Consider the following 15,232-nt stretch of genomic DNA (forward strand, 5'->3'; position numbering starts at 1 on the left):
GGGGCGCCGAGGCGCTGCGCGAGGCCTGCCGCCAGTACCCGCTGTTCTGCTGCCTGCTGCTGGCGCTCGGCGCCGCCACCCTCCTCCTCAACCGGTAACGGCCGCGCGCGGCGCTCGGGCGGGAGCCGTGACCCGGCCGGGAGGGAGCGGGAGCGGGAACGGGAACGGGCGCTTCCCCGCGGGGTAACGCGCTGCCTCCCTCCCCCCGAAGGTATCTGCACGTTCTCATGGTCTTCTGGTCGTTCGTGGCCGGCGTCGTCACCTTCTACTGCTCGCTGGGACCGGATTCCCTGCTGCCGAATATCCTGTTCACTATAAAGTATAAACCTAAGGTAAATGATGCCGCTTTGTGGTTTCAACCACATATTCACTATAAAATATAAACCTAAGGTAAATTATGCGCTATCATGGTTTCAGCCACGTATTCTCACTATAAAATATGAACTTAAGGTAGATGATGCTCCTTTTGTGGTTTCATCCAAATATCCTTTCACTATAAAATATGAATCTAAGGTAAACACTGCCTCTTCCTGGTTTCACGTGTTCTTTAAGCATTGTTTTTAAAGGCAGCTATGGCTAAAGGTAGGTATGGCCATAGCTGTGACGCTCTGTCAGCCCTGTATCCCTTCTACACAGTAGATATTGGTAGTAAATTTTGTCTAACTCTTTCTGCTTTTAAAATATGACATAAACGCAGTGAATATCCACTTATTAAGGACTACCTTATAGCGAGTACACTCATATGATGAATAAGATCTGGGGATTTCATACGCTCATGCAAAGCCCCATCAAACTGACATGTCTGTGAAGATTTCCTCTGGGAGCATATATGGATGCTATTTTCTAACCATCCACTGATTTTTCACTTTTGGCAGTTCATGAGCAGGTGGTGTGCAATACTTGATTAAATGGTATACTAATTACCTCCTATTTTTCCTTTGTTTCCCATTTTTCTTTTTTAAATGTGCAGTTAAAAGGGTTGTAGTTAGTGTGGTCCAAAGCTATGAGTGAGGTGAGATCTGTAGAGAAAGATCATGTCTCTTAAGAGATTAAGTGATGTATGGGTAGGTGTTTGGAGAAGGCAGGCAGTGTGTTCCTCATTATCTTGCTTTCTTGCTGGGGAAACAACTTTGTCTTTATACTATTCTTTTCTCTATAACAGTGTGTGTGTATGTATGTATATTATGTATATATATATATATATATATACACACACACTGTTATATGTTTCTGTATACAGAAAACCAAATTTACTCGTGTACCACTCTATGAAGGAAGCTTTGCTTTTTGAGGACTAAAACCCGTCCAAATGTTCTCTCTTAGCAATTAGAACTCCCGGAGCTGTTTCCCCACGGTCACAGTTGTGCTGTCTGTGGCAAGGTCAAATGCAAGAGACACAGGTAAGTTAAATACATGGCACCGGTAACCTTAAAATGGATGGTGTTCTGTGTGTGGCAGTAGGAAACTTTCAATGAAAGATTGTTATTCTAGCTTTTCTGCGCTCTCCTACAGGCCAGCTTTGCTTCTGGAAAACTATCAGCCGTGGCTGGACCTGAAGGTGCCGTCAAAGGTTGATGCATCCCTCTCAGAGGTAACTGCTGCTTCATTTCTTTAGTTTCTTGAAGTCAGTGGGCAGGTTTGTTTTGTTTTACTTTCGTGTTTTAGAAATGCTCTGGACCTGTAGAAGCCAGTCAAATGTATTTCCTGCATAAGTTAACTTGTTCTAGCAAAGGTCTATTTGAAGCATATACCAAGGGCAGAGAAGGAGGGTGACGATTGTTTCTCACGTATGTGGCTGATTTTGTAGTAGTGTGCTCAGACCTCAGGATGTAATGGATGTAATTTGAGTAGCGTGTAGGAAGGAGCAGTTTAAGTTTGCGTCATCGAAAAACATCTCTTAGTCTTGAAAAGTTCTGATTTTAGCCTACTTCGCCGCTTGAGGTGGAGGTCAAGAAGTGATGTGCTCCCCTACAAAAGTGTCTGTAATGATGCTGAATATGTATTTAGAATCATAGAATCATAAAATGCTTAAGGTCGGAAGGGACCTCAGAGGTCATCTAGTCTAATTCCCCTGCACACGCAGGGTCACCTTGAGCACGTGGCACAGAGCTGCATCCAGGCGGGTTTTAATTTATAGTTAGCCTTTAGACAAAGCCATAATAAAATCCTTCCAAAGAAGTTAGTGCATTTATTCAAAGAACAACAACATAATGCCTGTTTCTTATAACACCCCCAGTCAGGAAATGTCTTCAGATAGTTTTATTTTGCTTTGTTCTTCTCAGAAAATAATACCTACAGTTACTTTTCTTTCTGTATGTGTGTTTGGTTTTTTTTTTTTCCTCCACCTTGGAGGCAATTGATGGAGGTGCCTATTTCTGTCTTCAGAGCTGGAAGAATATTTTTTTTGATTCAGTTGTGAGAGGTGTTGTTCAGGACATGCCCCATAGCAAAAGCTGCAAAAGGATGAAAATCTTAAGGGTAGGGATGGATAGTGGAGGAGTGTTTTAAAATATCACAACAGCAGCTTAGTTACTTCCTTTCTTTTAATGTGACTTCCTCTGTAATTTTAGAAGTAAACTTCTATTGTTTTAAAAATATTGAATCTTTATTAATTATAAAGATTATTGAATTAATTACAATTGTTTAATATTTTAAGTTTAAAGTCTAGGGGTGTTAAAATGCAGTATTACTTTATACCATTTAAATAGGCTTATTGTTATTAAAAAAAGTCTTGTTTTAGTAATAAAACTTGGAATAGTTTTACTCATGATGGCAAATAACTGTGACCATTTACCAAAGGATGCTGTAAATGCCGAAGGACTGGAAACTTTTGTTAAAACATTTTTTTCCCCTAAAAGATGCAGCAGCTTAAATGGAAATTAATGCTAAAGAAAATACTGTATGTTACTCATAGAAGAGAGATGAATAGAAGCTATAGTTATTTTCTAAGTATATCTTTAAAAGATGCTGCCACACATTAATGTTTTTAGATTTGTTAGCTGTTACTGTCTTTCTGCTTTTACCACACTGCTTCTTTTTATTTATTTATTTTTGATTTTTAACTTAAGTGGTGTGTCCCCCGCTCACTTCTTGAGCAGTTCACATGTGGCTTTTGTATCTCTACTCCATGCTTCTGATGCCTGTCTTTTCTGTGGCTGGAGGTACCAGACTCGAGTGCTGTGCAGCCCCCAGGCAGTGAGACAGGGTAAGAGTCCTTAGGGGTCCCAAACAGACTCTGCCTATGCACCTGAGTCACCATTTCCACTCCCTTGGAATAAGGCTGCCCTGGAGATGATGCAGCACTTAATGGGTGCCTGGAATTAGATAGCCTGCTTAGGGCCGGAGGGAGGGATTACTCTTATTTTCTTCCATGGGTTAATCATACATTAGGAGGAAACTGATACAGAGAGAGCTGAATTAAGATTAATGAGGCTGTAAAGGTGTGGGATAGCAGGAGGGCTTTTGAAAAAGCAGATTCTTAAGTAATTCAGAATAATTGCGGGATTTTTGGACATTAGTTTTTTCTAGTTCTTTTACCAGCTGAAGAATTTTAGCAACGTTCTCATTTCCCAGTGTTTCTAATTTGAACCAGTGTTGTAGTCTTAAAGCTGGTGGTTTTTTTAAGTGCTTACAGACTAATTTAGTGCAACCTTGGAACAGAAGAAATTCAAGCTTTCCCTATAAATACAGATTTTTCTCTCTCGGATTGGGGTGGCAGGTTGTTGCATTTTACTGTCCCTCAGTGTTTCTGCAACCTTGTTTTGGTTATTCTGCTCCTGTAAATGGTTTAAAACAGTAAGTAAAGCTCGTGTTTTACCTTTCCACCCACCTTCATTTACAGTTATTATTATAAGCAAAGTTGTTATCAGCCATGGGTCCATCAGTATTTGATGTTTTGATCTGTGTCCTGCATGAAAATAGTGTTTTGACCGAAGTATAGCTTAAAAAAAAAAACTTTGTGCTTTATCTTAGTTTTTCTTTTTGTTGTTGATTTTTAATTTTTTTTTTTCATTTTGCATTAGGTGTGATTTCAGTTGGTGATTTTAAATAAACTTACAAGTGTTATCGAGTGGATAGAAGGAAATTGAGTTTTAATGAATTTTTTTTCTTTACCTCCAATCTCACATTCTGCTGTGTGCGGAACAGTTTAGGTTTAACTGCTACTAATCAAGCCTGTGTAATTGGAAAATAGAGCTGGTTGGTTTTCTTCACAGCATCACAAAAGAAAAGGGATAACGGAATATGTCTCTTGATCTCATGAAACTTTCATTGATTTTCAGTTTCTCAAGTTGTTGCTTTTAGCATGAGACCAGGATTTTATCTTTTTGTTGTTTCTAAAAGTAATTCAAACCTTTTGGTGTATTGCTGGAAAAATGAATACGAAGAAATTAGATACTGTCTTGAACGTGCTCATTGATGAACCAGAACTCTTGTAGCAGCACACGGACTTGCATAGCAAGTAAATTCTCTGTGTTCTTTCTTTAGCTGTTTCTTATACTGTTACCCACTGCGTTTGGTTTTATACTTTTAATTTCTTTCCAGTTAAAAACTGTACATACATTGAGAACCGGTCATTCTGCAAAACATTTGAGAAACAAGCAGACTTTGAATGAACTGACTTGTTTATATCTGAAACCATGAGTAGAACTTAACAGACAAGGAAATTGGGTCTTGTTGACTAGTATCCTCTGAGATGTCCCATCCGCTCCACTGGTGCACATGATCAGTGTGAACAGCTGAGTTTGGATGATATTTCTGATGTTATAGGGCTAGAAGGCAGTGAACGTTTCCTGGTGCTTGATAAGGATGCTGTGGATAGTCTTACAGTTCTTTTTTTCTGAGCTAAATATTTACATCAATGTAATCTGGAAGACCCATAGGGTTCATAGAGAAAGTTTTTATGGATTGTAGGCCTTGAGCTCCCATTGCTGGCAGAGAATTGTGTGTCATGCCCTGAATGCTTATATTTTGGAGTGTGGATGATTTAACATCCCAATTTCAGTGTTGCCTTTTGGTGTCACAGAGCAGCATGTGTACCTGCAGTGCCATGTGCGTGCAGAATGGGCAAACAGCTTCATGGTGCCAGCATGTCCAGCATCAGGGTGTTTTTGCTGTGGCCACACAGATAGCTTGGGCTCTAGCAGCGTGTAGGTTTCACTGTTGTTCTCAGCTCTGCGCAGGCTTCAAGAGCATTTTAAGCTGGTTCTCTGGTCTGCCTCTGTGTATGGTGCCTCTGGGTCCCTGACTGCTCAAGGATTGTCCACATAGGCTTTTTGCTGCCTAAGTCCTACGTATGGCCCTGCCTTAGTAATACAGGAGAGCCCTAACTTGGATCGGACATAGAAGGCCCACTGAAGAGTCTGTGACATGGCTTAAGTAGACATCCGTAATAGGCACAGAATGGATCTCCTGGAGATCTTACCCAAAAGGTGGGAAGAGCCATCAGGTCTTGCAGTTCCACCCCTCTTAGCTTTTCTTTCACAGGTAATAACTACAAGAAAATGATTCTCGGAACCGCAAGTTTTTGGCTTAATTAACACCGAGAACAGGGTAACTTGTTAGAAATAATGCTTTTAATAACTTCAGAAGCCTCTGAAGTGTAGGCTAAGAGACCATCAGCAAGTTATGTTAGTAGCTGATGAACCAAAATTGCTGTGACGTGCACCTGATGGAGAGGCCTTCTGTCCGCCAGGGTAGCTGCAGCCAACAGAGCACTTTCAGGAAGGGCACGTTACACTCACAGAAACACAGAAGGGTTGAGATTGGAAGGGACCTCTAGAGATTATCCAGTCCAACCCCCTGCTCCAGCAGGGACACCCAGAGCACGGGGCACAGGGCGGCATCCAGGCGGGTCTGGAAGATCTCCAGAGAAGGAGACTCCACAGCCTCCCTGGGCAGCCTGTTCCAGGGCTCTGTCACTCTCACAGGGAAGAACTTCCTCATATGGAGATGGAACCTCTTGTGTTTCAGCTTAAACCCACTGCCCCTTGTCCTGTCACTGGCCATCACTGAGAAGAGCTTGGCCCCTTCCTCCCTACATTCCCCCTTCGGGTACTTATACATATGGATCACATCCGCTCTCGGCCTTCTCCAGGCTAAGGAGTCCCAGCTCTCAGTCTCTCCTCATACGAGAGATGCTCCAGTCCCTTAGTCATCTTTGTGCTCTCCTCTAGAGCCTCTCTAGAAGCTCCACGTCCCTCTTGTCCTGAGGAGCCCAGACCAGCACACTCGCAGAAATCCACTCCCACGGTGGCTTGTGCTTGAAGGCTCTCCAAGTGCGCTCCTCACTGCGAAGGGCAGGCCATTCGCTGTAGTTGCTCTTGATGGTTGTTCTTAAAATGCAAGAGGGGAAGAGAAGGAAGGGAGGGAGGGAGGGAGGGAGAAAGAGAGAAAAGGGGTTCCCAAGCAGATGCCCAGCATGGATTTTTCTGCAGGCCTTTCCTCTTGAAAGCACTTCTTTTTTCTTTTTTTTTTTTTTTGAGGCAGAGCCTGTTATTTGAATCCTAAAAGAAGAGGGTTTTGTAGAAACCTTGGATGAAGAAAAATAATATTGTAGTACCTGTTAGACTGAGACTTCTAGAGTTGGTATTTTATATATACTGGCAGCGGTATGGATGCCATCAGGCCTACAGTGCTCTGATTTATTGCCGTTAATGCCTCATAGGGCAGGGTTTTCTCACTCTGGAATTAGATTTGATCTGCCTCCTGATGTGTAAATACTAACTTCTGAAGAGGGTTCTGTGGCATTTCCTGATCTTTACTGTCTCGGGAAGGGAACTTTGTCTTTTAATGGCAGTATGACATGGGGAGGTGTGGCAGGAAGCATTTAGCCTTGCATCCATCACCAACATGCACTCATCAAAATTTCAGCATTTCAGGAAAACTTTGTTTCTGGGACTGCTTCTTAAAAGTCTTAGGTTGGATGGAGGAACCTAAAGCAATAATCTTATTAAGAAAACTACTAAAATTCTATTCTTGCTATAGAAAAAAAGGGAGGAGGAAAAGAAAGGGAGAAAAGACATGAATGAATGTAGGCGTCTGTGTTGTATGTGGACCATACAAAGTTATTCAGGAAAAGAAAGCCTCTTTCTGGAGAGGGCAGGAGGAATCTTTTTCATTTTTGTAAAGGAAGGGAGGAAGAACATCCCAAAATAAAGCAATTGGAGAAAGGAGGGTACCTAACCAGATTTGCGTAGGCGATCTTCTTGGGGGTGAGGACGGAAGAAGAATGCTCCATAAACTGCTCAAGTCACAGAAAAAAAAAAAAAAAAAAAAGAGATTCTAAAAAAAACCCTGGTACTCATTTCACTAAGCTTGAGCGCATCATGAGTGGAGCGGAGGCCCTAAAGATAGCTCAAACCTGTGCAATGAGCTTGAATTCCTGCAGTGTGTACGTAGGGTGGGCGTATGTAGCACCACAGCCTCTCAGAAGAGTAACACTTATTTTCGTAAATGGTGCTTTTACTGTCCTCTCTTACAGTCAGTTTTACTTTCAAACAGGTTTTATATTTCCTTTAGATTCTACTTTTTATAGTGGCTGCCTGACAGAATAGACTGTGCTGCTGCTGATCGCAGTGGCAGCTGTTTCATGTGGGATCTAATGAAAAAATCAATTAATTACTGTTAATCCGAAGCACTGGAAAGCAGTTGATTTCACAGTAGGACTGTATGTTTGTACTTAAAAGTTTTATACTAATGATATTCTATGAGATTTGAAAGTATTTGATTTAATACTTCTAAAAGGATTTGTGTTAAACTTTACTTTTGTAATATTACTGTTTCTGTTCTGCACAGGTACTTGAACTGGTGCTGGAAAACTTTATTTATCCATGGTACAGGTATGAACTTTCCATAGAAGTTACTATATTTGAACAACATAAACATCACTCAGGGCATCAGTTTAATCATGTTAGTGCCTCTTATGTGCTATGTGGTTTTTTTCATGATTGACAATTGGTAGTGATTATCCTGCACTTAATTTGCACTTAGTCTAAAAATGGTTTTAGTATCAATCTTCCATATGTTCCTTTCCTAATAGCTCTTATTTGGAGATACAGGTAGCTTGCTTATACTCTGTGTGATATTTCTGAATACGGTAGTAGCCTCTTTGCAGAGCAGCAGTTAACTTTAATTATAAGGCTATGAGTAATTACATGAAACTTGGTTGAGTATTTTTGTGTAAAGTGCTTCAAACCAGCATATAAATAAAAGACAGTGGCCTCTATGGATTTTTTTTTCTGCCTTGTAACTTTTCATATAAACTAATACTTTGTAGGAAATTTAAAAAAATCTATTTTTAACTGAACGTGCTGAGATGAATATGTTATTTCAGGATTTAAAAATCAAAATGAAATAAAGCACAAGGACACCAGTATTTTAATTCTTAATTTTACTTTTTCATTCAGTGGAGAAGTTCAGTTTTCTAAAATAAGTGTAGACTTCTCTCTTGTATGTTACTCTCCATTTTTTCTAACTCCATTTTTTCTAACTCTTCCATTTTTCCTAACTCTGTGGCCTGTAAAATTTCCTGGCAGACGTTTTTGCCTATTTTGTTCAGTTCTGGCTGACGTCTGTGTGTCCACATCTATTCGTAGATACATTGGAGGAGGCAGCTGCTTCTGCAAACAGCAGAGGGAGCTGGAGCACCATTTATTGTGAACCAGCAGTTTGGAAAACTGCAGGTTTTTAGTTCCATAGTGCAGAAAATTAGGGGATGTTCTGTTGAGCTCTGCGGTGAAGTAACCACATGAGGTACCGTCTCCTGCGCTGCATGGCTTTATGGTTGTATCATGTCAGGAGACGGAGCAGGACGTTTTGGCGGTGAGCAGCCTATTCCAAATGGCCCCTTTTGGACTCGCCAGGACTCGGCTCTGCCCGGGCTCCCAGCAGAGCCCCTTAGTGCCCAGCTGTGGGTGCCGTGGGAAGTGCTCTGGATGTGGCAGATGCTGGATGTGGAGCCGGGCTGAGCCCAGTCCCAGCAGCGTCTGCCCGTGGTGCCCGCTGCCGAGTGCGCCCCTATCTCCGCATTGTGCCTGAGGTTTTCCGAGGCTGCTCCTGCAGGTCCGAGCCAGCTCCCCAGCTTTCCATGGCCTCATCCGACCGGAGCAGCTCCCTGTGAAGCAGCAGCGCTGGGCAGCGCAGGGGTTGCAGCGCGGCGCTGCCGGAATGATTCTGCGGGAAGCAGCTCGGTCCTGAACGGCGTATCCGTATCAGCCTGGGACCAGTAATGTCAGGTGTGATTCATTCCCCGGAGGGCTATTCACACATTTCTGTGCTTTCCTGTATTTCCAGGATCAGCAGAGCATGGAAGGCTGAACTTTGTGTGAAAGCAGCTACTTGTAGTTTGTCCCATAGAGAATATTAGTTCTAGCTTTTCCTTCAGGGATGCCTACCCCATCCTCATATCTGTTCTGACTCTGATGAAGGGACAGTTTTATCCATGAAACATTTCTGAGCTCTTCATCCAGGCTGTGTCTATCAGTGTGGGTATAACCTCCAGCAGGCCACTCAGACTTGTCATATTAGACTGATAAAAGATATTTTTGTACTGCTTTTCTTCTCAGAAGCATCTCGGAACAGTTCCGTGTGCTGTCCGATCCACTTCCCAGTGAATGCAGTTTAGGCAGGTTTGTTTTCCTCGTGTTCTGCCAGCTGATGCTGGCTTGCAGCATCCAGCACGTGCTGGATATTAGGAAAGCACTCCAATGTCTCACCCAAGTGCAGAGACAGTTGCTGCTTGCAAAGAATCCGTGTGAGATGGAATCGTAGAAGTCACTGCTCCAGAAATGCAGTGCTGTGAGCAGGGAAACACTATGAATTTTACGTTTATTTTCTTAATGCGTCTTTGTAGCGTATTGCTGTGAAACCCTTTCCTTGATAGCATCTAAAAAAGCCCGATTTTAGACGTGGAACTACTTCTGTTTTAAGTGCAAGTAATATAACTGAAAATCCAGGAGTTAAGATGAACAACAAACCATAGCTTTACATTTTTCTCAGCTTGCAGCTTATTTTCTTCATCCTTGAGATGAGAGTTGGCCAGATTTTGGAAGAATCATTGTCAAATTAGGAATTCCCTTCAGTATTTGTACATAATTTCATTTATCATAGATCACATAAGACTTTGCATGCAAGAGCAGTTACATTTATCTTTCTTGAGGCACTTGACTCAGTAACTGTTTACAATTAACTGACTAAGCCTTTTTATTTCAGCAAATAACTCTGTTATGTTGTGTTTTAAGTTCTTCCTTAAAAATCCTGGCAAAATGCATCCGCTTTTTAAAATGTTTCCAAGCGAGTTGCTTGGACCTTCCAACGTGTCACTGGAGATTTGGGATTTTACAGGTTCTTCATGTTCTTTTAACCACTCTTCGGTCTGCTGCTGATTAAAGGAATGTCTCTGTAACCTACAGCTTGTCACGAAAGTACGTGTCACATAGTCCTGTCCAAGTAGAATTAGCCAAAATGCTGGTGATCCAAGTGGCAGTAAAATAACAATTTTTGGTCCAAATAACTTGATGTATCTTGCTGTCTGTCAGATATTAATAATACAGCATATAATTTGTTTGCTGATCCCTTGGCTTCTTTCAGTAGGGTAGAACAGCCTTTGCTAACCATTTTGCTTCCAAAATGTCAACTGCTTTTATTAAAACCAAGTCCTATAGTACTCTTGTCTCCATAGGATTAGCTGTGTGGGAAGGTGTGGGGAAGGTTTCCCCAGCAGGAAAAGGTGCTTTTCATGCCATCAGTTGTGCACATCTGTGGACAGGTCACCAGTGTCTGTGGAGAACAGTTCACCTTCAACACGTGTTTGGGTGCTTTATATCCCGGGCCAACACTGCTTTAAAAACTGGATGCTGAATAGTGCAATGTGATGATATGGGCATAAAATATTCTGTATTTTTCAAACATTGTTCTATCTTGTACTGAAACTTTAAAAATACAAGTGGCAGTTGCATTTAATTCAAATACAGGCTCAGTTGTTACTTAAAGCTTCAGTGGCTTTTGCATGTGGTCATTATCCCAAGCAGGATCTACCTGTCTTTGGTGTATCATTGCTCAGCTGTTATAATACAGTTTTATCAATAACTACTAATTTTCTAATATCCATATAGACTTAAATGCTGGTATCTTTTTCTTTCTATTGCATTTTAAAGAAGGCTATTAGTATTATTTTTCTACTCAATTGCATTTTCTTCACCTAACAGTTAAACTGAGTAAAAATGGCAAATACATTATTAAAAATAACAAGGAAATAGAAATTCTTCCTCTATAGTTAACTTAAAATATTTTTACATGTTTTTTTGGAAAGCCAGGTTAAAGTTAGATTGAACTTTGACTCAGCGGTTTCGGAATCTGTTTCAAATTCTTCTTTAATTTCTGTTTATTTCCGAGCAGTAACCATATTAAATAATTTCAGCTCTGCTCTAGGCAGCAATATGTTGAGTTTCTCAATTGTTTAGTTTATGAGTAATAAAGAATTTTGCAATGCAGGCTACGATGAAACTTTTCAAAAAATGAATAGTCATTAGCATATTCAATTTTCCTACATACAGACCAACCTTTATCAGTTTCTTTTTTTCCTTCCAGGAAATGACCATCTCTGGTCAAACAAGAAAGGGAAAGGAAATATAGTATGAAATGTCATCTAAGTATTGGAATGTGTTTGGAAAAAAAAAGGCTGATGCAAGTTTGCTGTTGGAAGAGGCTCAGCTGAAATACTGGGGATCTGTCCCATTTCGTTAGAGGTTATATGGAAAACTCCCAAGTGTGTAATGAAACTTAAAGAATAAAATTAACATGGCCAAATCTGCATCTAGAGAACAGAAGAAAAATTAATTGAAATCTTGCAGTATAGAAGGTCTTGGAGTAGGTATTATGGAAACCCAGTTTGAATTGCTTAACTGGGACACATGCTCGCAGTGCTGCTTTTTCCCAAGGCCTTGCAGCTATTAATCCAGACTCACTGCGTGCCATGGAAGGAGGAAACAGTCATTGCTTTTATATATATGGAAACTTGAGTTAGATAACACTACTTTGTCAAAATTATGCAGGTCTTTATTAACAGAGCATAAATCGATATATAACTTACATTCAGACATTTTTCTTAAGCTGTTGCTACACATGCAGAATTCCTGGGAATACTGAGTGGGGGAAAAAGAGGGTTGTTTTCCTGTTTTTTTTTTTTTTTTTTATTCCTCTCCTCAAATAGGAGATGGAACCACTCCGTGGCTTTCATTTTTCTTAATATGTCTTGAAATATTACCATTGAATGTTCTCCTTGCAGCTTTTAGCAGGGCTAAATGTGTTGGATTAATGTGATGTTTTCCTCTGGTTTCTTACACGCTGTGGTTTGTGTCTCTGCAGAAGCATCACTGATGATGAATCCTCGGTGGATGAGCTGCGGGGCACGCTGCGCTTCTTTGCCTCTGTCTTGGTTCGGAGAATCCACAAGGTAAAGAGGCCTAAAGGATTTAGTGCTCAGTTTCCATTTGAAATAACATCTGTAACCAAAGAGTTCTTTAATTCTTTTTTTTTAAATTATGATTCTGAAATCAATCCTGCAACCAGGTAGGAAGTTTCCTCTTTGCGCTTATCTATTCTCTCCCTTTGGATTTTAACCTATTCCTCGTTAGAAGCTGTCTTGCAAGAAGATTCTTGCAAGTGAAGATCTTGCTCATAGCGGTGCAAGGCATTTTTAAAACCCTGGGTTGGTCTTTTACGTGCTTGTTAGTGGTTTAATCCAAATAGAAATAATTTTGACAATTAAGAAAAAGAATTATTAGACAATGGTGAGCAGGGTACTTGTCTTCATGGCTTCTCCTTGGTTCTTTGAGTACAGTCAAGGTCCTTCACTGTTCATGAATAGGAGACCAAGTAAGTGGAGAGTGCCCTGTAAGAGCTGGAGTAGCTGTGAGTCATTTACTGAGCTGGTGCTTAAAAAAAGTTCTGAAGATTAAATATTAAAGATTCAAATTACCTGTTAACCGTGTTTAATATATTAGCACAAGCACCATGGTGTTCTCTGGTGAAGTGCTATAAGCCTTTTTACAGGAATTACTTCTAAATTTCTGGCTGTGATAAGCAGGAATTGATGCTAGCTCAGTTTCAGATTTCCTCAGTGTTGGCCCCTCTGCTGGAGCTGCTACCAGAAGTGTGTGCGTGGGTATGAGACATTTTCCCCTCCCTAGTAACAACAATATTTCCTAAGCTGCAAGCTGTAAATGTACTCTATCATGCCTGATTAATGGCCCGATTCTGTCCTTGCTGTATATCAAATCCAGATGACTTTCTTGTTCATGGTAGTTCGAGCACGTTGCTTTTCAACTTAATGTGGGGGAAAATTAGTAAATGTTCTGGGTAGCGGAGACATTTTGGTGGTGTGAAGCAGAAGTAAATCTTTCAAAGTGAAAATATAGAGCAAATCTTAAAAATTAATTTGTAGTTCTGATGCTTGCAGTAGTTACTTGGAATGCTGGTAAATTTATTGTTGGTCCAGAAAAGAATGATGTTGGGACTGTGCCTCCTTCATTGATGTTGTAATAAGGTATCAGTTGTGTTGTCTCCTGCATCATTTTTGCCAGCCAGTCTGAATTGTAATAAAGTGATAATTTTCAGTATCTGCTCTGGCAGTAGCCAAGTATAAATAATATATTCAGTTTTGTGTATCTGGCTACAGAATATATGCAAAAACAGTTCAAAGACGTCCTAACTGCAAAGGTATTAACACTGGCACAGGAGACTACAAAAATGAAGAATGTCACTGCAGTTCATTTGTCATTACAGATAGATTTATTTGCATACATCCTATGTAATAATTTATCTTGTCTCTTTGTGTGAAGTGCAGTACGTACTTCGGATGAAATGGTACTTGTAGGACTCTGTATTTTGGACTAGAAGGGAAATTAAGTGTGCTCCATGATGCAGTAGAGTGTGGCATCTCATGCTGTGTACTGTACTTTCCAGCCATACCTTTTATGCTCAGCAAAATATTGGTATGTATGTGCATGCCCTCCTTGCACAGGCAGAGGCAGCCTGGACTACGGGCTGTGATGCCTGAACTGGTGAAATAGGCTTAGAAATGAGAGTAGATGTGCAAGGCAAAAAATCGGTGCTTATTAGTTAAGACCTAAAACTGTTTCAGATAAAAGAATCTCTGAGGGATTATTCAGTTCCAGCCATTGCCTTTCTATGTAAGGATGCCTAGATGGCTTCTTTTTTCTTTCTTTTTTTTTTTTTTTTCTTTAGGTGTGACTGTTTAAAAAAATAATGAGCACTACTTAAAGGCAGTCTTCTGCTCTTACAGAGTATGCTTTATTTTTCTGTGCACTAGAGCCTGCTCTAGAGTTTTCTTGTTATGGCCATATCAGGGTTGGGTGTGTTAGTAGCCCCTACTTCTTTGCTTACAAACTGGAATTGACCTTGATTTAGTTACTTTTAGCAATTTCTAGTCTATAGTACTTGCTTCTATGAGTGGGCCAGGTGCTAGCCAGGTGCTGCACCTCAAATACTATGGGAGACCATGCAGGAATGGGTGCTCGTCTTGCAATGAGTAGGTAACCAAGCTGTAAGATTGTAATTATTGCTGTGGAAAAAGTGCAGGGAGAACTGGATGACAGTAGAGGTGTGAACAGGACTGTTCATGACACTTCATTGCAAATATTGTCTGTCTTGCCCAGAGAAGGAGTATACTGTCAGCTTTTGTAGTGAATTAGTTTGTTATATCTAGAGGATTAATTTTATGATTAGAATGGCGTTGTATAATCAAATTATGTCGAGTATTTTTTTCTTGAATTTTTTTTTAGAAAAAAAGAACAAAAAAAAATCACAGAAAAACACTATTCTCTCTCATTTTGAAATTTCTCTTTAGGTGGATGTCCCAACTGTTGTAACAAGGAAGATGCTCAAGGCAGCAATGAAACACATAGAAGTAATAGCCAAAGCCAGGCAGAAAGGTATTATCAATTTAAAATGGCAAGTTTATTTCTACATGTTTGTCATTATATTTGCCTAATCTTTTCACCTCTTTCTTTTATTTGTCTTCTGGAGGGTGCAGATAAATACGGAAAAAGTTTTGATACAAATCTTGTCTGTTTTGAAGTTCAACGTTCACTTATCCCCATAATTTTGAAATATTTCTTTTCCCTCTTTGTAGTAAACAGGAACATGTTCTTGTCTACTCAGAGCAGCCAAGCTCATCCTGCATCGTCATCAACTTTCTTGAACTTTTCCCTCT

At 40.4% G+C, this 15,232-nt stretch overlaps 1 protein-coding gene across 2 annotated transcripts in view; it reads left to right on the plus strand.

Moving 5' to 3' along the window:
• Positions 1-6: 6 nt before the first annotated feature.
• SNX14 (sorting nexin 14) overlaps positions 7-15,232 on the plus strand; it is a 49,795-nt gene continuing 34,569 nt past the window's right edge. The window contains exons 1-7 of one of the 2 annotated variants that reach the window (XM_026038392.1): positions 7-94; positions 212-332; positions 1,324-1,400; positions 1,513-1,591; positions 7,795-7,838; positions 12,364-12,451; positions 14,867-14,951. In XM_026038392.1, coding sequence (XP_025894177.1) covers positions 228-332; positions 1,324-1,400; positions 1,513-1,591; positions 7,795-7,838; positions 12,364-12,451; positions 14,867-14,951 — 478 coding nt within the window. In that variant the 5' untranslated portion in view covers positions 7-94; positions 212-227. The remainder of the gene's footprint in view (positions 95-211; positions 333-1,323; positions 1,401-1,512; positions 1,592-7,794; positions 7,839-12,363; positions 12,452-14,866; positions 14,952-15,232) is intronic. The other variant, XM_026038393.1, reaches the window with a different exon arrangement.

This window comes from Nothoprocta perdicaria, unplaced genomic scaffold (assembly GCF_003342845.1).
Source record: "Nothoprocta perdicaria isolate Ctin4 unplaced genomic scaffold, notPer1 scaffold_21, whole genome shotgun sequence".
NCBI classification, from domain to species: Eukaryota; Metazoa; Chordata; class Aves; order Tinamiformes; family Tinamidae; genus Nothoprocta; species Nothoprocta perdicaria.